Source organism: Schistocerca americana, chromosome 4, assembly GCF_021461395.2.
Source record: "Schistocerca americana isolate TAMUIC-IGC-003095 chromosome 4, iqSchAmer2.1, whole genome shotgun sequence".
Lineage (NCBI taxonomy): Eukaryota > Metazoa > Arthropoda > Insecta > Orthoptera > Acrididae > Schistocerca > Schistocerca americana.
The window spans coordinates 199518645-199544082 of NC_060122.1; the positions used below are offsets into that span (position 1 = coordinate 199518645).

General features: G+C 40.4%; 1 protein-coding gene across 1 annotated transcript in view; it reads left to right on the top strand.

Moving 5' to 3' along the window:
* Positions 1-2608: 2608 nt before the first annotated feature.
* The window catches only part of LOC124612829, a 60586-nt gene continuing 37756 nt past the window's right edge, over positions 2609-25438 (top strand). The window contains exon 1 of the mRNA XM_047141254.1: positions 2609-2832. Within this exon, the coding sequence (XP_046997210.1) occupies positions 2712-2832 (121 nt within the window). The 5' untranslated portion in view covers positions 2609-2711. The remainder of the gene's footprint in view (positions 2833-25438) is intronic.

The following is a 25438-nucleotide window of genomic DNA, read 5'->3' on the forward strand; positions in this document are numbered from 1 at the left end:
GTACTGAGCATGGGTTATAGTGATCATGAGGCACAGCTGCTGTGTATAGAAATGCCAACAAGTAGTAGCAGTTCTGGAAAAGTAGTTGAAAGAAGAACCTTTTCTGCAGATAACATTAGAATTTTTAATCTCTTACTGGCGAAGGAGAACTGGGAAAGCATCGCGACTCAGAACAATGTTGATAGCATGTACATGAGTTTTCAGAGCATCTTTCTTCACTATTTTAACGTAGCATTTCCAAAAGTAGTAAAAACAGTAAAACCTAACAATAACAAGCAATGGGTAACTAAAGGCATAAAAATTTCCAGTGAGAGAAACAGATTTCTGCAGTACTCTTGTAAGAAATATAGAGTAATCCAAGAATTTGCAGATTATTCAAAAGCCTACAAAAGAATCTATGGTAGAGTAGTCAAAGAGGCAAAAATTATGTGGAATGACAATTTGATAAGAAACTCAACTAACAAAATGAGATCCACGTGGAGAGTTTGAAAGAAAGAAACTTGTAGTTCAGTGCCAAAGAAAAAGAATGTATCATTAACACTAGAAGGCTCAAAAGTCACAGATCCAAATTCAGTGTGGAAAAATTCAATGAATACTTCACCTCCCTAGCTGAAGTCCTCATTCAAGTACACTGTCAAGGGCCAGTCCCAAGTTTCTCCAGCAAGTCAGTGACCCTCAATGCTTCTATGTATGTGTATGAAACAAACCCCAATGAAATTATAAGTAAAATTAAATCATTAAGCAATAAAATGTCAAGTGGTCTTGATGAAGTACCTGATTTCATATTTAAAAAAACGTGCTCATCACATAGCAAATTTTCAACCTCTCTTTAAAAACCGGTGTATTCCTAGATATTTTTAAAATAGCAAAAGTTTCACCACTGCTAAAAAAAGGTTCTTCTGAAAAAATATCAAACTACCTACCCATGTCACAGTTAAGTTCCTTCTAAAAAATTCTAGAAAAACTCTTCTATGACAGGCTTTTAAGTTTCATAAATAAATATGCACCTCTTACAGTACAACAACATGGTTTTAGAAAGTCTAAATCTACACAGACAGCAATTTTCGAATTCTTAGACTGCATTTTAAAATCCCTTGATCAACATAAATTAGCTGCAGGTATTTTTCTAGATCTATCAAAAGCCTTCGACGTCCTGGACCATAACATTCTGCTCGAAAAATTAGAAAGACGAGGAGTAAGAGGTATAGCACATAGCTGGTTGTGTTCGTATCTAAAAAACCGCAGGCAGAAGGTATCACTTCAGTATGAATTCAACAAAATGAGTAAAACAAGAAACAACTCCTTTCTTTCTAGGGAATTACCAATAAAATATGGTGTGCCACAGGGCTCAATCTTAGATCAACTACTCTTCTTGATTTATGTAGACTTCTTATTTGAATATATGAGTCCTACAAAAACTGTCTTGTTTGCTGATGACACCAGCATATTGCTCACTGGATCCAGTCCACAAACTTCGCGGTCCACAGCAGAAAGTACTATGAAAAGACTTTCTGAGTGGTTCACAAAAAACAAACTCATTATAAATACTGAAAAAACTGTGTGTGTCGATTTTCATTTAATTCCTCCAACTAATCAAATGTCTATTCAAGCCCAATTAAAAAATAATGCCCTAGAAAATGTAAAAGTCACAAAATTCTTTGGTCTTTGGGTTCAGCAAGACTTAAAGTGGGACACACATATAAAAAACTATCATCTGTGTGCTATGGCCTAAGAATTTTAAAGGTTACAACAAGCAAAACAACAGTACTGCAGGCATACTATGCACAGTTCCACTCACTAATCCGATATGGGATCATTTTCTGGGGATACTCAACTCACAGTGTAAAGGTTTTTAAAATGCAAAAAAGAGTTTTAAGAATAGTTTGTGGCCTTAAAAAGATGGAGTCCTGTAAATCCCATTTTACTGAGCTTGGTGTTCTAAATGTTCCAAGTTTATTCAATTTTGAAACTCTCTTGTTCACTAGGGACTACCTCCTGAAAACAGGCAAACTACTACAGAACAAAAGCGTACACAGCTATAGTACCAGAAGGGAATCAAATATACATCAAAAATATCACAGAACAACCACCTATCAGAGGAGCAAAATTAACATTGGTGTAATACTACATAATAAGATACCAGAGGAAATAAAAAATACTACTCATCCAATATTTAAAGCTAAACTAAAGGCATTTCTAATAAAGCACTGTTTCTAATCTGTCAGAGAATTTCTGAATAAGTAACAAAATTAATTGTAGCAGGTACCTAATTTTAATTGCTAATACTATGTATTATTGTAACTTATGTTTGACCTATCCAATATCAATTGCACAATATGATAAAACTGGACCAATAAAAAATCAAATCAAATCAGATATTGGATGTTTTGTAACTTCAGTCTGATTAAAAAACGACAGATTAAATTGACATTTATATTCTTCCCTGTCACAAATATTTGGATTTTTATCAGAATATGTCGCGATTTCCGAGAGCCCACTCAAGCAAGCGAGAAGCTTGTTTCTCTCGCGACTTACTGGGTCGAGTGCTATCGTCTTTAATGGTCACGTGATCCTGACTGCATAACAGATCTTTGTATTCACAGAACTTCATAGGTGCATTTGAACATGAGAGCGCGAAAGTGACGAAGAGCTAAAGGTCAACAATAAGTGTTAAACATAAAAACTGCAATTTGAAAGCCATATAGTAATTAATGGGAGAAGCAATGATGGAAACTGGAGCGTTGACGGTTTATCAGTGCAAAGAATGTAATCATATAGTGAGTGACAGTAGTGTGCGTGTTAGTGAGAACGGGAAAATACTGGTATTGACAGGTGAGTCAATTTACGTTGTCTGGAAGTATAAATTTTTCTTCCTTGACATTACTGTTTATTTGCTCGTAACACTTTACAGCACCTTATATGAACATAATGTTATTTCTAAAGGCTGTGTAAGAACATCCACTATGTTCATTTACTGTCACCGGTACCATTTTTTGACGATTGTCGACATAGCGTTGTGAGCAAGGTAAGGGTTGCTACATACTGTTGCCAGTAATCATTCGCGTAGAGATTTGTGTGCACATTTATGGATTTTGAATTCTACGAGTGCCTCAGATAACGTAATTTCTGCGAAATTTGCATGTGTAAGAGAAGCGTGTTTTACATGTCGTGCCTTGTTTCCCATTAATTTCGTTACATATGATGTATATATTTTCACTGACGTTCGGTTTCGAATGAAAATACATGTCGATTTTCGAAAAGTAGATTCGTAAACCTGCTGTTCTTAAAATTGAAGTTCGTTTAGTGATTTGCTCTGTTTCCATGCAAACACGTCTAGCCTATGCATACAATTAAAGTGCAGTGTTCGATGCTAAATTATTCGCTTTTGTTATTTTTGGTTCTTACTGCCAATGTGTGTCTGGTGGAATTTTTTTTTGCTTTGATTTTGGTATTGAGGTGTTGAAACGATGCAGCTCGGTAGAGTTAAACAAACACCACTTCGGACCTGCCAGTACCAGACGGAACTACATCAGAAATCAAGGCCGCGTAATTGCAGTGTACTTCTGTGATGTCAGTTTGCGGGACAAAGTGACACAGAAATGATTGGTTGAAATGTACGGAAACATATGACTGTGCACTTCACAAAACTCAGAAAAATAGCATCTTATAACATCTTTAATGGATTACAATTGTAATCGGTGAGCTCATACAAATGCCATGTATGAATAGAACAAGATGTGGAGATATGTTATGGAATGGAAACATGCTCACTTGTAGGTAAAGCAGTTGGTAGACTTCAGTTTATTAGGATAGGGCACTGAGAACTGCAGTCAGTCTACAAAGTAGACTGCTTATAAAACACTCGTCCAGTCCATTCTAGAATGTTGTTCTAATGTGTGGGACCCATACCAGATAGATCTAGCACGGGATATTGAACGTATCCAAAGAAGGGCAGCACAAATGGTCAGAAGTTTGTACTTCTCTCCAGAGACCTCACAAAAATGCTGAAAAACTTTAATTTCAAGGTGAAACCCACATAAAGTTTAAAGAACCAGATCAGGCCTAAGTGAAAAATGTAGGAATGCAACGTACTTCTGCTCCTAGGAATCAAAAGGAATTTGTAGTTTCCATTTCAGTGTATAATACAATACAAAGTTACATTTTGAATCCAATAACCAATGAAATTTTCTTTTTTAAACCACAATCAACTTAGTGTAATTGTTTAGCAGTATGTTGAGAGAGCAGTACAGTACACAATATACTTGAAAGATTTTTATGCACTACTGATCCACAATCAAATTATTGAGCATGCTCTGTAGGCTCTGCCACAGGAAAATGTTGATTTATTTATTAATTTTTTTTTTTGAAAAAGAACTTTGTCAGTATTTTATTTGTTGCAGCATAAATGTAAGCTACAGGCTACGTATTTAACATCAATAGAGGGCTACCACGAATCTCTCCTGTTAGTTGTGTGTGTATAATTGTTTCTACTTTTGTGAGAAAAATCCACAAACTGGATAATCTGCACTGGCTAATTGGGAAAACAACTAGATGAAATGCTATGCCACCATTACTTTGCCAAGGAATCACTAATTCCCCTCCCTCCGTCCCCCAATTTCTCTACAAACTGACAACTCTCCCATCAGATAACTATTTTCCTAGAGCAAAAGTTATACCAACTACAATAAATTTAAAAGTCTGACTCAATTTGAACCAACAGTACATTTTTGTCTGTTAAAATGGCATTAACAGGAAGGATAATAAGAAACAATGTTTTACTTATTGTAGGTATGTGAATAGGTTGGTGAAGGCATGATTAACTTTGTAATTGATTTGGAGGTGTAAAAGTTACAGAATTTTACACAGACAGCTGCCACCTCTGACAACAATGATGACATTAATGTGGCAGAGCACCAGGGTGAACTGTGCCTGGATGACAGATATGGGTATGTTGTTCCATGCTGCTGAAACAGTACATTAGAGTTGATCAACTGTGGTGACTGGTGAGTGTTGGATGCCAGTCTCTTGGCAGTCAATTACCAGATGTTTTCAGTGGGTGAAAATACCTGGAGAATGTGCTGGCCATGCCATCAGTCGAATACCCTCTGTATCGAGGTAGACAAGGCAGCAAGAGCAGTGTGCTGTCTTACTTTGTCTCCTTGAAAGTTGTTGTGAAGGCTTCAAAGATAGGGCACACCTGTTGGCTACTGTCTAAATTACTGTCTATGAAAACCAGATTTGATTGTATTGTGCACAAAGTGAGCAGCGGTGTTCTTAAAGACATGGAGTCCACCCCTACCGCCACTTCCTCCTTGCAGCTAATAAAAAGATGTACCACCACCACATCCAATATCAAAGCACCAAACAAAAAATAGAAAATACACACCAAATAACACCCCCCCCCCCCCCCACACACACACACACACATAATTCAACTGACAGCCATCTTTCCAGCAAGCTTCATGAAGCCTTGAAAAAGGCAGTAATTCTTATGTAAACTCTCCCAGCCAGGAAATAAGATAGAAAAGCAGAAGAGGACCTTCTGTCCCTCCCAAAAACATATTTAACAGCCTCCCCTGAGCCAAAGCAGTATTTTTCTATTCATTTTCCATGTGAACATTTTACTTTCCCCCTTCCTCTCCTGTAACTTTCTCCTTTCATTTTTGACTAATCTATTGACCCCAGCATTAGGCCTTCATGTTAATCTGCCTGATCCATATGTAATGAGTCAGATCTTTTACTTTCCTTGCATCTATCATTCTGTCAGGAAATTAAAATCTAATTCCTGCTTGTGGGTTCGACTCACCTTTTTTCTGTTTTCAAAATTTTGTTGTTCGTTCATGTCATTTGTGGAAGGGCACTCTGTCTGTAGTGCAACATCCACTTATGGGTCATTCCATGTCAATTCAACCAATTTGAGAAAATGTTCCAGCTGATAATCTCAGATTTGGCTGAAATTTAGCACACCAATGCTACCAAGTGTGGAACACTCATGTGCAAAATTTTACGGTCCCCTGCCAATTAATTCCAGAATTACGGCTTGTGAAAGAAGGTGGTGTGACCTGGAAATTGCAACTCGCATCTGGCAATCTTATCTTCAGACCCAACTTCAGGTCTTAATAACTTTGGAACTATTCCGCACAGTCCAGTTAAATTCTTACAACCCAGTAACATCCATTTAGCGAACACACTCTATGAATCAAAACACCAACATATTTCTGAGGGAAAATAAAAAATTCCAAAATGTGATTTAAAAAATGTAATACGTTAAAAGGTACATATTGTAGGTGCCCTCTATGCCAAACAGAATTCACTCAAAAAGTTGACAGAGATGTATTTGGTTACGTTTCTTTTAACACGATTTAGCAAGTAATAGTGATGATGCAGAGAGCTTGTTTCAGATAAAGCTGCAGCAATTGTTGGGAACCATTAGGCAACAGAAAGTTAAACAGCGGTACTTTTCAGGGACAGAATGAGGCATTTTTAGGCGGGAACAACAAAGGAAACAAGCAACAATTACAGGTTACTCATGTTTTTAAGACTCTAGTTCAGACTGCTCAGTACTGTTGTGGAAAGTCAGTATGGAAGCAGAAGAGTGTACTAGTTGTGCTTTTGTTCAAACACGTTGCAGTATTGGTAGAGCTCAAACATCTGAATGTCATAAAACAACATATGGAACAAAGTGTGGCATTCGCTTTGTACAGTGTAATCTGGATGAATCGGACCAAGATTTGTTGCTATGGAGATCTGGGATACACCCTGTGGGCCCAAGAAGTACAGTTACAGGGGGTCGACAGAAGTGTCCGATCTCACGCGTTGGCTTTGACCCGTGGCATAAGGGTGTTGTGGTGTGTGACGTCATTACGGCGCGGAGTTTGGGCTGTGTGTGTGGCGTGTTTGTAGATGTCGTCTCGTGTTGTGGTTTGTTGTGCCCTCTGGTGGTATGTTCAGGGTTTTCGTTTGTTTGGTGTATTGGGCTCAGTTTGATGTTGCTCTGTGGTGAGTGCTGCTTGCGGATTTTTTGAAGCGGAATTTGTATCAGTGAGTTAACGGTTTTGTGTGAAGGTTAATGTAGTGATGATTGCTGTACGTCGGGTGGTTTTGTTATTAAGTTTAATCGGTTGTGGTTTTTTGTTCAGGAATAGATATGAAAGACAAGATCAATAGTTCTCGGTTGAGGACTATGATGGGGGACACAGCTTTAGAGCTGATTAAGTTCCTACAGCTTTTCGGCTTAATTGCCGAGATGGTGAAGTGCGGTGTGTGCCGTGAACCAATGAAATTGGTTAAAGTTCCGGCCTCTCGGACCAGGGACGGTTATATGTGGCGCTGTCGCAAAGACGATATATGGCGTTCCATACGCCGCGGTACCTGGTTCGAGAAGTCTAGGTTGGGCATGCGCGAGATTGTGCTTGTTACATATTATTTTTGTTATCGATCCCCACAGAGTTTTTGCGCGCATGAGACTGGTGTGAGTGAGAGGAGCGTTTTAGATTGGTATTCCTTTTGTCGTGAAGTGTGTTCGGAATTTATTAAGTACAGGGGTAAGTTGGGGGGGCATGGGGTTGTTGTGGAGGTGGACGAGTCACAGTTCGGGAAAAGGAAGTATGGGAGGGGGAAGTCTGTGGCTGGTCTTTGGGTGTGGGGGGCTGTTGTTCCGGGGGGGGGGGGGGGGTTCGGAATGTGTTTTTAGGGTTGTGGAAGGGAGGTCCAAGGCTGAATTAGTGGGGTTAATTGAGGAATATATAGAGCTGGGGTCGACAATAGTTTCTGATGGTTTTTCTTCTTATAGGGGGTTGGGTGAGAGGGGATTTAATCATTTAGTAGTGAACCATAGTTTAGAGTTTAAGAATTATGAGACCGGGGCTTGTACTAATACAATAGAGGGGATGTGGGGGGCGGTTAAGTCAGTTCTTGGGAGGGGGAAGAGGCGCTCTTCCAGCCTTCAGTCTCATTTAGATGAGTACTGTTGGTGGAAGAGTGTCCCAGAGGGCTATTGTATTGTTCGGGTTTTGTTAAGGGCTGTGGGTAAAATGTATAGGCCGAAAGTTGTTGGTTAGGGTGGTCTGGGTAGGTGGGTGGATGGCTGTGGCTCAGGGTGGGGTGGGTGGTTTATTTTGTTGTGTAGTATTTGTTAAGGGGGGAGAGGGGGAGTGAGTTTGTTTTTTGTTTTAGTTGTGGAGGATCTATTTTGTTGAAGTTTTTGTTGGGTTGCTGTTCAAGGGAAGTGTTCGATCCCAATTTATGGGATCGGGAGCTGCTGTAGATCTATATAGGTCAAGGGAAGTGTCCGGTTCCAGATAATATTGTGTTTTGTGGTATTTGGTGAGTTTTGTGATGTAGATTTTTTTTGTCGTTTTGCGTGGTTTTGTATGGGGGTGGGTGGCTAAATTTGTTTATATTTAGTTTCTCCCCACCCAAAAACCCCCAACTTCCCATGCTTGTCCCATTAGAGTCATTAGGCTTTTTGTGAAACGTGCGTGTGTGTGTTTTTCGATGTATTTTCGTCTTTATGATACGTATGCAATGATTTTATATCCGCCATATTGGAATTGTAGTTTATGGTCGTTTCCGCCATATTTGTGACGTCATGGGTCAAAGTGGACGGGTGGGATCGGACACTTCCGTATTTCCGTTACAGGAAACTTAAGTGTTTGTTATCATCATATGAAAGTGTTTCTGGATAAGTATTCTTTCCTACAAAGAAGTTGTTTTGATCCATTTCGGATTCATAAGAAGACAGTGAAGTGTAGCCTCAGAGAAATTGATATAAAATCAGTATTGAAAGTGAATCAGTGCATGGGACTTAACATGAAACCAGGACTAAAGTTATGTTCCCGGTGTGTTACACTGCTAAAAAATGAAGAATATTCCGATAATTTACATGACAGTGACGAAGAGTATCAGCCACCTACAACTACAGCGGATGAGCAATTAAATACTTCAGTGACTGCTCTTGGTTTGTCTCCCATGAAGACACAGAAAGTTGGGAAAAGAGACAGGCCCAGCTATGGTAGAAGAAAACTACAAGAAGCACATATGGAATTAAAACACAAAATAGCTGACACACTAATGGTGGAAGAGGAAGAACTATCTGCTCCACAGGAACAGAAATCATGCCAGAAATGATCCGATTTGGACAAAATTGTGCTTGATTTGAAAGAAAAATGTGCGATATAGACTATGTGATCGCCGTAAGCTTATTGACACCAGTGCTTACTAATTTAAGTTATATATTACAGCACTGAAGATGGTCACTAAGTGACCGAAAATCGATTTTGCGATAATAAACAAAAATATACGACCAGTGCTGTCTCTCCTTTCAAGTATACCCATTATCTGGTCGTAGTGCACAGGACACTATGGAGTCGCCAATCAACCAACTGGACTTGTTATGACTTGTTAGATACTGATCATATGTTGTTATAAGTATTTGCGAAATTTGACAAAACATGTTCGTGGAACCTGCTTTGTGGCTTGGAAGCCTTAGAGCAAAGGATGCCGGTGGTTATGTCAACACCAGAACAATTGAAGATGATACTTAAGAACTGCAACTCTGAAATGTCAAATATTTCAAATCAGTGCAGTGATTTGTGTCACAATCTATTTGCGAGATCTGTATCATCTGCAATTGTAAATGGAAATAGTTCAGAGGCAAAATTGTGATAATAATATGGGTAGATTGAAAAGGAAAGTGTCAGCATGGGGAAAAATGATAGTGAAAGTGAACTATTTTGCAGTGTATATTGTTGCTCTATTAATTGTGAGACAGAACGTTTTCAGGCAATTTTTGACCATTTATTTTCAACATAATGTAAGTGTAATTCTAAAATTAAGTGTGGATGACGACATTCATATTTAGAACTTTCAGATCAGACACGTCCTTAAAGTTGGGTAAGTGTGTCAACACTGCAGATGTTAAGTACCAAGGATAGTTCCACCACCACTAGATTGATTTGGACAAAGAAGTCAGTGATTTCCAATTACTTAATGGATTTGTCAAATGCTATTTGTATTGCTTTTAAGATGATGATCCTTGACAGTGTTTCTGAATATTTTTCACTTTGTATAAGACTGAGATATTACACATTTAGTTTCGATGAAACTGTCAATATTAAAGGTAAAGAAGAATTACAAACAACCATTACATTTTGGTCAGAGAGAAAGTGTTACACAACATCATGTCACCTAAGAATTGTATTGGCAAAGGTAACAACGAAATGTTACATCAGAAATTATGTAAAGATCTTTCTGAAGCCAACTTGTTGCTAAATAAATGCCTTATGCTGGAATCTGATGCACCTAACCAAAGAGCTTAGAAAACTAGAAGAATGTGGAAAGTGTGGTTTCGAAAAAATGTTAAAACATTACATCATAGCTTTCAAACATATGGTGGAAAAGAAATGCTTGTTAGGTGCATGACTGAAAAGTTGTAGGGTTTTAGACCTCAAAGAAAGAAAAAGGACAGAAGCTGCAGTGACATGTTAAAGGTTGCAAAAGTGATACTGTTCAATTTCAGGCAAGATTACTTATTAGACAAGTGGAAGGTTCTGTGGTCTGAAAAAGATGACGTAGTTTTAGAAAACATAGGTATTGACAATTACTGGCAGCAGCACATCTTAAAAGAAAAACTCATCATTCATAAAGTATCAACATTTACTGAAACTTGGTAAGGCTTTTCTTACATCACCCCATGGAAATGTGGACGTACAGAGAAGATATTCCATTTAAAAGCACACATTAGGAGAAGACAAGGTAGCACTGACTGAAATATTTTCAGTGTTTCGACTGTGAGGGATGCTTTGGGTCAACACTCATATTTACTTTCTGTGCCTACTGACACTCAGCTGATAAGACACGGACAGTAAGCACATAATTATACTGCTTAAAAGGAAATTGTGAAAGGGAAAAAAAACTTAAATTAGGAAAAAAAACAAAAGCTGAACAAAACCATCTTGAACAGGAGATTAAGAAGATAACATGAAAAAATCAATTGATTTTCAGACAGCTGCTCTGAAAGAAAAGAAAAAAGAACAGCAGCTATATGAGGAGGCACGGGAAGAACTTCTCTGTCAAACTTTTATAAGCAGCAAAATTGGCACAGGTTAAGCTTGAGGGTGCACAGATCGTGAAAGTGGAAGAAAGAGTGAAAGAAAGGTAGGTGGAAACCATTCAGAAAAATCTCTAGAAGAAAAATATGAAAATACACTTCACCCTTGAAACAGAAACAAACAAGAAATAAATATCCTACACATCACAGTAGTAAACAAATCACAAACACTGGTTCTCGGTGTACAGAAAATCTACATCAATCAGTAGAGTTATTCACAATAGGCCAAACCACCCAACAGCCCACAAACATACCAGCCTCAGTGCCTCCTATAGAGACTGAACAGAATTTAAGTGGATGAAGCTTGCTATGCACAAACATTGAACATAATCAGATGTATTGCCACAGAAAATAGTTAAAAAATAAACACTGTTGACAAATTGAACCATAAAATAAAATAAAAACAAAACTGACACTGAACTCACAGCAAATTACCAGTAACAATCTTGCAACAAAAAACACACAAAGCACACAAGATAAAGAAACCCTCGAAAGGAAAACACAGCATACACTGACATTTGACAACAAAATATCTCTCTCTCTCTCTCTCTCTCTCTCTCTCTCTCTCTCTCTCTCTCTCTCTCCTCACACACACACACACACACACACACACACACACACACACACACACACAGGAAACGTTACAAGAAAACAAGATATACACGTGGCTTATAAAACAAACGCCCACCTGCAGGAAAGATAAATTCAACAAAGCAGGTATACACTAGCTAACCTGCAAAGAGGGTGATTCAGTAGACATCGGACAGACATGTAGAAATTTCAGGATAAGATACTTCGAAATTCATGAGCACTGAAAAGTGATGATACACATTGTACATTTGCAGACCACCTCATTGAAAGCATCCACCACCCCAGTGGCATAGAAGCAGATATCCAAATCCTAAACACCAGTAATCATCTGTACATTGTACAGCAATAGATGAAAATTACTACGTTAAAGAAACTGTCACATGACAAAAAATAATCAATTACCAAACAGTACTGTACAACAACACATTATTCGACACATTAAATGTACTATCAGAACACAAAAATTACAAACACAAAAATGAGAAGGAGAAAATGTGAGTGCACACTTTCAAAATATGAAACACAATGCATTGAATAATAAACCACATCAATAGATCTCCATACCAAAGCTCCACAATTTTTTACCAATGTCCATGGATCAGTTCAGCTATACACAAACATCAAAAAAACATTTGATACACAAATATAAACCAGTCATAGCTCAGGACAAGCCAAATAAAGCAATGGTAAGGCCAAAAAGAAGGGGAGGAGGATGACAGTTGGAACTATTTTAAACAAGGTTCTGAGTGGGCCTTTGGTTGACCATTGTCAATGGTGTGTGTGGGAAGAAGTGTTCTTGCTGCAGAGAATGAGTAAAGGAGAGAATGTTCTTTACAAATGCACCATGGTCGAACTTAGGTTGTGGGCTAAAGATGAGGCTTTTAAAAAGTACTAAGTTTTCTGCAGAGGTCAAGTGTTGGCACAAAGGTAGACTGTAATGTTAAGGGATGGACATTCAGGGGCATTATGGTTCTTGGTGGTGGGAAACGTTTTTGGGGGGTGTAAGGTGGAGTAAGTCAGCGAGGCACAGTCAGGGTTTGGCAAGAAGGCAGGGTCAGTGTGTGGTGTGTTCTTTATTGGCTAGATGTAATCTCATGTGGGCATAAGATAGGAGTGGTTGATACAACTTCGTCAGACAGTGGTAGGAATGTTGTTCCAAATGTTGAATAGCAAGAGCTTCTAATGAAATGAAAGCGTTCAGAAGTTGTGGTCAGAGTAAAAGGGTTTGTGAAGGAGCAGAGGCTGTCAAGTATTGCTTGAACTTAGATTGTATGATTATGGAGGACCAGGTTGCTGATAGATAGGGACTGATGCAACTGGAAAAGGTGAAGGTTCATGCAGTAAGGTGAGTGACAGCCCTAAGATCTTGACTTTTAACAGGAAGCCTGTCAGGTGGGGTACCATGTGCCAGACAAGCATTTCAGAAAGCGAGTGTATGATTGGAGTTTAGATAGTGAGAAGGAGAGTTCTGGAGCTGGTAGAGGTAGAATAAGCAGGGATCCTGGGTCATTTTCTTATGGACAAGTCACTTGTGGGACCTGTCTCATGTCCTCCCATCACTTTCTACTGCAAACCAGCCACAGGCATTTCCTACCATATAAAAGGCAGAGACGTGTGTGAAAGCAGTGATGTTATATATAAACTATGTTGTAATTACTGACCAGCATTCTATGTGGACATATAGGAACAAAACATCTACTCACATTAATGGGCACCGTGAAACTGTGGCCAACCGCAAACTTGACCGTACACTTGCTGAACATGCTTCTTTCACAACACAGATCATTTATTGGTTTCTCCCATCACTCTTCTCGCCTCCTCTCTAACCCCCGTAAAGTCAGCAACTCCTCAAGGCCTCAGCTCTATCCCAAAACTTGACATCTGTATGCATCTCCCTCCACACACTAGGAATTAGCCTCCTCCCTCTGCCCCCACACCTACCTTTTATCTACTCCAGAAACCCACTGGTTGCACCATTGTGGCTGGTTACAATGCTCCCACAGAAAGATCATCCAAGCTATTGTCCATAACCTCTCACCCTACATCCAAGACACTGCTCAGTTCCTTCACAACCTTTCCACAGTTCCTGTCCCATTGCCAACAGATTCCATGTTGATCACTGTTGATGCGACAGCCTAGTACATAAACATTCCTCATGTCCATGATCTTGCAGTCATGGACAACAGCCTTTCCCAGCATTGTCCTGATACCAAATCCACTATTTCTTGCACACTCCTCCTGGCCAGCCATATCCTCACACACAGTTATTTCACTTTTGAAAGCCAAATCTATAAACAGATCCGTGCTACTGTGAGGGGACGTACATGACACCATCCAATGCCAACTTATTTATGGAGCGCATGGAAGAATCCTTCCGTCTATTCAATACCTGAAACTCCTTGTCTGGTTCAGATTCATTGATATTTTCATGATCTGAACTCATTGCAGGGACATCCTTTGCTCTTTCCTCCATGACCTCAACCTCTATTATCAAACCACTTCACCTGGCCCTTCTCAACTCAACAAGCCACTGCCCTATACATCAGTCTTAACATCTCGTCAACATCTACTATATCTGAATTCTCCAAATCACTGTGAAGTGCATGGCAGAAGGTATGTCCCTTTCTACCTACTATTAGGGCTTTCTCCCATTCCATTCACATGGATCGTGGGAAGAATGACTGCTTAAATGCCTTTGTGCTTGCTGCAATTAGTATAATTTTCTAAGTAGGTTTTCGTGGGATAGTTTGCATTTGTCTTGACACATTTGCCAGTTAGTCTTTCAGCATTTTCATGACACACTCACCGTAGAAACCGGTGACCATCCACACTGCCCTTCTTCATATCCTTCCAATGGTCCCTGTTAGTCCTATTTGGTATGGGTCTGGCCACACACACTTTAGCATTATTCTAGGATGTGTCGCACACGTGTTTTGTATGCAGACTCCTTTGTAGACTGAGAGCATTTTCGTAGCATTCTGCCAATGAACCACAGTCTGCCACCTGCTTTATGTACAACCGAGCCAATGTGAGCGTACTATTCCATGTTCCTACAGATTGATGATGGATAATTTAATCTCAAACCATACAGGTTAAGAGTGAATGTGTCACGTTATTTATTTATTTTCTGAAACATATGCATGACGAAGTTCCACAAGATACTTATCAAAAACTAAAATATTTTGATTTGCTGATGTTTTAACAAATCATGTTAGACCTCTCTAAATAAGAGCATTTATGAAAATGTTGTAATTAAAGGAAAAATAAAAAATTCAATAAAAAACAAGCAACAGAGATTATTTTTTATATTATAATTATTTTTAATGTTCATGATACTATCAGGTGTGATTAACACATACACACTTCTTAGATTTTTCATCTTTAATTGGGAAAATGAACTACAAAAATTTGTAATTTTTAGCAAACATCAAAATTGTTTCGAAAATATGAATAGTCACAGGATGTTAACACTCTTGAGAAATGGTAAAGTGGAAAGACTGCTGTCAGCTGTGACTTTAATGCCTCAAATTCTTAACCTATCAAAATATTTCTATATAAAGATAAGAGCATTTGAAATGTTTTGATTCTCTGTAAATTATTTTTGCGAAAAACCCTATCCTGACTATTCTGAAAATTGCATGGTATGTTAATTGGCCATTGTACTTACGGAAAGTATAATCAGAGTGGGTAATATTTTGTGATGAAAATTTGAGAAATTTTTGTCAGGCATAACTACTCAAAAGGTCAAAAAATTCTGGATATGTAAAGATTTAAATTGATATCTGTTGTTGAGTAAATGTAGTGTTGAACTGGTATATCTTAGTCAAAATAATTATTTTACGACCTTGTAAATGAGAGGGAAAATGATTGTTCATTTTGTTCAAACATTTTTTAGAAATTTTCTTTATAGAAAATGGCTTTGTATATTCAGTTTTCTTTTTCTGATATTATTCACAAATTTTTATTGTCTTATATCATGATATTACTTCCTTATGACATGCTATGAGCCTACCCTGTAGCAATCAATACTGCATTGTTGAAAAGAGGTTTTTTTTCTTTAAAAACAGAATTCCCCTATGTACTTTCATTTAAAAGTAAGAGTTTCATGTTTTGTAGAACTTTTGATGTGGTCCATATAACATTTTGTATAGCATCAACAGTTCCACGCATGAGGTTAAATCTGGTTGCAAGATGTTTACAGAGACCTCCTGTCACATCACATGTGCTTTTTCCATGACCTGTTGCTGAAAATATCCATTTTTTGTCTTAATTCCTATGCTTTGTTTACCAAGCTGAAAGCTGAAAGTGGTTTTTAAAAAGAGATGCTTGACCATCAGTCACATACACATGTTTAGAAAATGTGTGACATCTAGATGCTTGCTATGTTACCAGTTACCATGCTGGCAGCATAGCATGGATATGCACTGTCATTAATGAGATCATCACTGACAGTAGTGAAACAGTGTGGTGTTGCGAGGAAGTGAGCAACACAAGTGAATATTGACACTTGTGTACCAGTGGTAACTTTGAACTTCATTCAGCAAAGTCAAAATGAAGAACTAATACAGGGGCGGGCAAACGTTGCACGCGGCTCATGAGCGCACAGCGCTGCACGTGTGTTGCTTGCGTGCAATCGTCGACTGGGGCAGTGGCGACAGCCGGCAGGTTGCGGCACTGTAGTGCCAGGCTAAGCTGCAGACGTTGATGCGTAGCGACCACTACGTAGTCAACGTTGTATTTCAAGAACCGGAAATGCGGAGTGAAACAAGGAAACGGAGAAGTGGAGATTTCCTACCTTTTAAAAAGTAACGGGAGAATCATTTTTTCTTTGTGCAAAAACGTGAAAATTCAAAATGTTTAATATGTGGCAGTATTCTCGCTGGTCAGCGGAAGTTCAAAAGGACGAGTACAATTTATTGTCGGATTCTGAGCGGATGGGGAAATTGACTGAGCTTAAGAAGAGCGATCTGACGATACTAGATGAATCTGTCGTAGTTGCTGTGGTCACGAGAGATCGGCGACTTCCTTTCGTCGTGTCTCTCATGTAACTGATTTAATATTTTATGGAGCACCGTTTTCAATTTTTCAGGACGACAACAATAATAGCGCAGCGGTACGAGCTTGATATAGCGAGAGCTGGAAAACCATTTGCTGAATTAGTAAGTGTCAGTTAAGAGCAAACATCAGTGTTGAAAATTTAAGTAACTGCTTGCGTTTGTCTGTATGTAGAAGTTTTGTTCCACTCCACCTGTGATAATTAAATAAAACGTATTGTAGGTAATAGGTACTCTTTCAAAACATGACATCTTTCAAGCACTCCTACTAACCTTATTTTGCTCCACTCCACCTGTGATAATTAAATAAAACGTATCTTAGGTAATAGGTACTCTTTCAAACCACGATATCTTTCACGCACTACTACTATTAATCTTATTCCTACATTCAATAAAGCAAGCTAGGAAACAAAATGCATTGCAGAGGAAGGAGCGGACAGAAGGTATGGTGGGGAGGGGAGATACGCGGGTGACCAGCTTGCCCCTGTGTGCACGCAGAACACCTGTTAACTGCATGCGTGCAAGTGCACCGCACACGTGCAGGATTCGTGCCCGCCCCTGAACTAATATGTCGGTATTCTGAGACATGGTTGATTAATTACTTCTGCTATGGCCTGTCTCTGAATCCTGTGGATGTGATAATGAACTGCTACTTCCATGACCCAGTGCCTAACCTTTTGTAACAAAGTTCCCTAGCCCTGATTTTTTTCTCCACAAACCTCCCACAATGCATAGGTTATGTCATTGTCAGTATCCTGAAGGTGTAATGCTTCAGTACCAAAAGGCACAGCACACTTCTGCAACTAACATATTGTGGCTCTTGACATATGCACAATAGCATCAGGTCCAACTCTGTTTATTTCTTCCCTGTGACACTACTTACGATGAAACAAATAAGTTTTAGATTAGTGCAGTAAATACATGTGCATACTTCCTTCAGTGGCTGGCATTTTACCCATTTTATTTGTAAGGAGTAGAATTTTGTGAGACCAGTTCCCTGTTTTCCTTAGTATATACACTTCTCTTCCTCATCTTGCCATAAATCTTTTTAACTTTTTCACCATTTTTCACTAACAGGGATAACATTAGACTGATTAGGACTTTGCCTGCTGGAATCTTTGTCATCACTCAGGTAATAGTCCAGAGCAACATTAAGTGTATGATTTTGCAGTGGATGCCCATAGTAGGAATCAGGACACGCCCAAATTCTTTTTTTCATTCTTTATTTTATAAGCTTTTGAAATTAAATAACTTGAGGAAGTGGGTATGTATTTCTTTGTATATGCAGCTTGGAGTAGGTATCTGGTATCAGTGTCAGTAATTGTACCTTCTCAGTATTAGCAACTTCCAAGATAGTTGTGTTTAGGTTTTGAAATCACACATCACATTGGGAGCACATGTCACTCTCTTCAGGTTCTGCACAAAGTGCATCTACATTATACACTTAACAAAGTTTGGAAAACGTTGCTTGTGTAAAACTCATCTCAAGTTTTTCTAATTTTTTTATGTATTGTTTTCATCCTGTGCTGCTTATCTTGTGTGAGTGTTGAGTAGGGGATGTATTAGGGGATACAATAGACATGCTAACATTCAACGTATCAACTGCTTCACATCCAGGAATATAAACATCTGCCATGTCTTCTTCAGTTTCACATTCCAGTGACGGTGATCATTCAGGTGAGTTATCAGAATGAGATTTCCACTCTGCAGTGGAGTGTGTGCTGATATGAAACTTCCTGGCAGATTAAAACTGTGTGCCGGACCGAGACTCGGACTCGGGACCTTTGCATTTCGCGGGCAAGTGCTCTACCAACTGAGCACTTGCCCGCGAAAGGCAAAGGTCCCGAGTTCGAGTCTCTGTTCGACACACAGTTTTAATCTGCCAGGAAGTTTCAGGTGAGTTACCATTAAATTTTTTGTTGTAGTGAGTATAGCAATTTCTGCATATTGAATGTGATGGTAACACGCTGGACACAGTGTTGTTAACAAGCATATTTTACACTAGAAATTCAATTATGCAAAATATGCAGAATGTTTAAAACAATTCTAACACTTTACACAAAAAAATATTGACCCTTTTGATGGCAGTAACTACTAACACATTAACCATACAATATATTGTGCAATTTTCAGTCGTTTTCTGATGGGGCTTTTCGAGTAAACAATTTTGTATAACTTGTAAAAATGAGTTTTTTAAACATTTCTAGTAATAAATACTTACACAATATAGGTAGCTGGAGCAGAGAAGATACTCTTTATAATTATATCAGCTGTGTCTGGTGACATAACAAGGAATTTAGCATTCTGTGACCTTCCAAATTGGAAATTTAAGTAGCAAAAATTAAATTTTGTAAATTCAAAGAAAGCCCCTGTGTGTGTGTGTGTGTGTGTGTGTGTGTGTGTGTGTGTGTGTGTGTGTGTGTGTGTGTGTGTGTGGGCGGGGGGGGGGGGGGAGGGGGGGGGAGGGAGACTAAATATTTATACATATAAAGATAGTGCTTTAAAGGAAAACGTGATCAATCTTCAGTACTTTCGGTTTTTCTTTCTGTTGTCATAGTACGACCAAAAGCCAGCGTGGTAGCCATCCCATTGTGAGGGAGGGGGGAAACAGATTACTGGACAGGAAGTTGTTGCTGTGACTTGGTATTGCCCATGGGGAGGGCTCCTGTCTGGAGTAGAGGGCATAATGAAAGATAGTTTGTGCATGAAGCAACTTAAAACACTGGTGGTCATACGGCCCCAGCAGTCTCTTTAAATGGAAAGGCCTCATACAATGCGACGAAGTACGATCACAGCACGTTCCCTTACCTGGCCATGGCAAGGGAGGAAAGAAGGGCTAGAGCACAAGGAGCAAAATCCTCCCCCCAATACCTGGTAGTTGTGCCAGGACTGATGGCGACAACTTTTTCTCCACAGTTTTTTTTTAAACGTTGGATACACTTACCAGCCAGAAGCTTAAAATGTCAGATGATATGTTAATGGCTTCTTTCAATATTGTGAATTTGTTCACCAATATCCCAATCAAGGAAACCCTTTCCATTATCAAGAATAACATTTTGCGTAATGCCACTATGAGCAATGGTGAGCTAGTTGAGTTTCTTGATCTCCTTCAGTTCAGTTTTTGTGGCGGCGTTCGTAGCGACAAACAATTCGCTGTAGAAACGGCTTACGAAGTCACCGCCACACTTTTAATAGCGGGCCGACCGGTCCGCTGGAACAGTGAACAGAAAGATGAAAACCCAAACACTCTGATTAAAGAAAAGTCGGTACTTATCTTTATTAACGAAGATACAGAAACACAGTAGTGAACTCCGTGTCTACAGAGATCTGTCTAGTTAGTCTGAGCGGCTAGGTCAGCGTCGGCTGACGACAAACAACTACTCTGCTGCGATGAACACACAACTGACTAGCAAGTACACAATTCGGTGGCGAGTATACAACTGAGCGGCGAATACAGAACTGTCCTAGCGCTCGCGACTCCAGCGCTTAAGAACCCAAAAGCTAGCGGTGGCGCGCGCAGACTTGCGGCGATTTCCTGTCTCGCTGGCGCTGCTTATGCGGACGGCGTCCGGACTTTGATGCTGCCAACCTTTTGGCAGCGGGCTCGGGTGGCATTACTGGCTAGGATATAACATCAGTCTCATATAATTACTTTGGTTTTGTTCATGTCTACCAGCAGCCAGATGGCCTTGCTGTGGAGAATTGCCTCACAGGCTTATTGGCTGACATTTTTATTAATAAAAATTTGGGGAGTAGAATTTTCAAACTGAATCAGGATTTTTCAGATGACATAGTTTATTTATAAATTTATTTCTCGTTCAGCTACAGGCAAAGCGTGATACACTTACAAACATCAACATAAAAATTTAAATTAACATTAACAATGATTTACAATAAAATTTTCAGGGTTTCCAGCCACAAAAGTGCTTGGTCACTTATCACATGTATGTCCATCAGATTTCCTCCCTTAAGTCCGTGTACGTCGCACTCAACTATATGCTGCATGGTTTGACTCTCTCCGCACTCACAATTGGGGTCCTGGGAGAAACCCCACTTTTTCAACAAATACCCGCACCGACCAACACCTGTCCGCAGACGATTTAGAGTTACCCACACTCTACGTTGGAGTTGGAAGCCTGGAACTCGTTGAGATGGGTCCTCAATAAGGAAACTGTTATTCACTTTGCTTTCCTGCCATTGCTGTTTCCACAGGTTATCGATATCAATCTGTTGTTTGAGTTCTTTCCAGAAGGGATTTCTTGACATTAATCTGTCAGGGGGAGGAGGTAGGTCCCTGAACTTTTCTTTGTACCTCTGGATTGCTCTTTCACGTCTAATCGAGGGTGGTTCGATATTGGCAAGGACGGGCAGCCAAGGTTTCGGGGTGGGTCTTACTGTTCCTGTTATGAGCCTCATTGTCTCGTTAAGTTGCACATCAATATATCTGACATGCCTACTGCGGGCCCAGACGGATGCGCAATATTCTGCTACACTATACAGGAGTGCCAGTGCTGATGTGCGTAGAGTTTCAGTGGAACATCCCCAGGTTGTTCCTGCCAGTTTCATTATGATGTTGTTTCTTGTTTTCATTTTTTGGGCGACTTCGTACAGGTGGCTCTTATATGTGAGAGTGCGATCTAGCTTAACACCCAGATATTTTGGCGTTCTATCGTTTTTCAACAATTTACCTTTTATTTGCACTTTTAGCTCACGATTTGCATCTTTGTTGCACAAGTGCATTATTGATGCCACGGATTTAGTCGGATTTACTTTGAGGTGCCAGTTGTCATAATATTGTTGTAGTCGTTCCAGATCCCTGTTTAAAATTTCTTCCAGTTCTTCGAAAGTGTTGGCGTGAGCCGCGATAGCGATGTCATCTGCATACATAAAAGAACGAGATTCCAGGTTTGGGATGTCCGCTATGTATAAATTGAAAAGGCATGGAGCCAGCACAGACCCTTGGGGGAGACCATTTTGTAGTGTCCTGTAGCTGCTTGTTTTCCCATTCAGAGATACCTTGAATCTCCTGTTTATCAACATATTTCTGACTAGATCTATGATCTTCTTGCATTTCACGACTTTTGACAGTTTATACAGTATCCCTTTTGTCCATACGGTGTCGTATGCTGAGATGAGATCTAATAATACCATGCCCGTTTTCTTTTTGTTTTGGTAACCTCTTTCAATGAAAGTGGTTAGGGCGAGAACTTGGTCGCGACAATCTCTTCCTTTTCGAAAACCGCCTTGCTCTGGGGGAAGAGCAGCTTCTATTTTAGTTTCTATTCTGCCTAGGATGACTCGTTCAAACAGCTTGTAAGTGATGCACAATAAAGATATCGGTCTATAATCTTTAGCATTTTCTCCTGTTTTCCCTGGTTTCTGGATGGCTATGACTTGTGCGTTTTTCCATTGCTTTGGTAAACCGGCTGGTATCTATGATATTAGAGAAAAGAGAAGACAGCCATGCTCTTCCCTTTGGCCCGAGGTTCTTCAAGAATTCTGGAAGAAGGCCGTCACAGCCAGCTGCTTTACCAGGTGACATTTTCTTTAGTGCTATATTTATCTCTTCTTGTGTTACCCAGTTCGCTAAACCTGCTTCCTCCTCGCTTGCATCTAGCTCTTCGTTCATCAGTTGGTGCAGTTCTTTTTTCTTAGAGGCGGAGGCATGGATTCTGGATGTTTGTAGTATAGAAGAGCATATCTTGTTAGGGGTCATTTTATTATTGATGTTCCGTCCCTTGAATTGTGCTCCGCCAAGTTTCCTCAGTAGACTCCAGCTCTTCTGTGAGGAGTGCGTAAAGTCCATTTGTTCCATCCGCTTTTGCCATCTCTGTTTGCGTTCCTTGTCCATAGCTCTTATGAGCTGTTCTCCTAGTTCTGGATTCTGTTTCGTTATATTCATCGAGTAGTTGTTCGCACTCCTTTGTCCAGCATGGGATGTATTCTTTCCGCGCTCCTCTTGGTATTGAGTTATGTGCCGCTTTAATAATTAACTTCGTAAATCTGTCGTAATTTTCTGGAATTGGGGGGATTCTGTTTACATTATTTTCAATGGTATCTTTAAACTTAACCCAGTTAGCCTTCCTGAGGTTCCAGCAGGCTATAGGGGGGCTCTTTATTACTGGTATTTGGATCCCAAGGTCTATAATAACTGGTCTGTGTTGGCTCCGAGGAATACGGCTCAGTACAGTTCTCTTGGACGGAAGTGCTATTCCAGTTTCTCCAGATGAGACAAAACAAAGATCGGGCGTTGATGTTGTGCCCCACGCTCCTGAACAGAAGGTGGGGGTATCTTTTGCATCGTATATTAATGTATAATTATTTATATCTGCCCAGTCTGCCAGCATGAGTCCTTCTTTGTCGCAAGACTGATAGCCCCATCTGGGGTGGTGGGAGTTAAAATCGCCAATTATGACTGCAGGGTGTTGTGGGTTAGGTAAAACAGGTTGTTCCCATTTTTCTGAAGGTGGCTTGTACACGTTATACACAGTCATATCGTTTAGTTTGATTCCCACGGCAAATTCGTGGTGCATAGTTTCCTCAATATTATCAACCAGTTCTTTCTTGATCAGTGTTGCAATACCGTGTTTATTATGGGCTTTATAGCCCACAATTTCATAGCCTGGTATTAGAAGTCTCGAGATATTTTCTTCTGATAGATGTGTTTCCTGCAAGGTCAGCACATAATACGTATTCGTCCACGCACTTGGCTCCGGGGGGGGGGGGGGGGGGGGGGAACTGAGGAATTTGTCTCGCTCTCTTGCGTAACTTCGCCTGTGATTTCCGGGAGGTATTACTACGTTTGGTGGTGACATTTGCTTCTCGTGTCGCAGCTCGTTCTGAGCATTTCGATTTTCTTCTCGCAATGCGATCGTTGTGCGGCACGATATTTATAAAAAAAATATGTTTATGAGTTTCATGATTGTGAAGGGCCCTTAGACAAAGTTATGTCCATTTTTAATTTATTCGATGAGCAGCACCCGAAGATTATGTATACATTGGAAGTTGAAGTGGATAGAAAATAGGATTTCCTGGATTTGCATATTATGAGATATGATGAGAGCCTTGGCTTCTCAGTGTTTCGGAAGCCAACACAGTCTGATGCTGTTGAAGTAGGTTGCAATGGCTAATGGCTATAAGCAGTCACTGGTCTGCAGTTTGTACAGGAAGCATAGGCATGTGAAACCACTGTGGACAGATGACGTAAAAAAGTACCGAATGTTGCAATATATGGGACCAATCTCTGAAAAGTTGACCTGCTCCTTCCCAGCAAGGTTAAGGCTAGGATTTCGTATGAGCAGGTAATTAAAGTGTAAGTTGAAACATAGGCTTGGCGAGCTGGGATGGGGACAGGGGTGGTAAATATAATTCATATGGCATATATAAGTTGCAATGCGGACCCAGTAAGCCAATCATCTTTCACACTGTCAATGTCTACCAAATGTAAATGGAATGAGGTTAACAATTCAAAGCCCCTCCTAGCTGCACCATGGTTCCTCGTGGTTTCATATACTGAAGACGGTAAATCCATTTTTTATTCAGAAGCGTGTTGATGCAGTTGCTGGCCCTGTGAAACTTTTTGACTAGCGATGGCCTTGTTACATTGGAACATGACAGGTATTCGATTTAATCGGGAGGAATTACAACTGCTCCTCCGCCTGCACTGTCCGCTCGTCCTTGGTCTCCAGGAAACCAAGTTGCGCCCGACTGACCGTCTTGCCTTTACCCACTATACCTCGGAGCGGGAAGACCTCACCCCTGTGGACGGTCTCCCAGCTCATGGTGGGGTCATGTTGCTCGTTCGGGACGATGTCTATTACCATCCCATCCAATTGACCACCCCACTCCAAGCAATAACTGTCCATATTACTCTTTCTGCTTTTACTTTTTCAGTTTGTACCATCTACACTCCGTCATATGCTGTTAGTCTTTTAGTTAGGACTTTACTCCTCCCTGGCGACCTTTCCGGACCACGATTTTCTCAGTTGTGACAGTCAGGTCGGATACCTCACAGCTGTTATCGTCAATGCTGCCGAACGTTCCATTCCTCGTACTACCTCTTCTTCACGTCGCGTTTCCGTCCCCTGGTGGAACGAGGCTTGTAGGGACGCTATCCGTGCTCGACGACGTGCTTTACGCACCTTTCGCCGCCATCCTACGTTGGCGAATTGTATTGAATACAAACGACTCCGAGTGCAATGCCGTAGAGTCATCAAAGACAGCAAAAAAAGCTTGTTGGGCCTCTTTCACCAGCTCCTTTAACAGTTTTACTCCCTCTTCCGTCGTTTGGGGTGGCCTGCGCCGGCTGTCGGGCATTAAGGCCCACTCCTCGGTACCTGGCCTGACCTCGGGTAATGAGGTCCTTGTTGATCCTGTGGCTGTTTCCAACGCCTTTGGCCGCTTTTTCACGGAGGCTTCAAGCTCCGCCCATTACCACCCTGCCTTCCTTCCCAGGAAAGAGGCAGAAGAGGCTCGGCGACCTTCCTTCCCCTCGCTGAATCTGGAAACTTATAATGCCCCCTTTACTATGCGGGAACTCGAACGTGCGCTTGCACTGTCCCGGTCCTCTGCTCTGGGGCCAGATGCCATTCACGTTCAGATGCTGGCACACCTTTCTCGGGCGGGTAAAAGCTTCCTTCTTCGTACCTACAATCGCGTCTGGACCGAAGGTCAGGTCCCCATG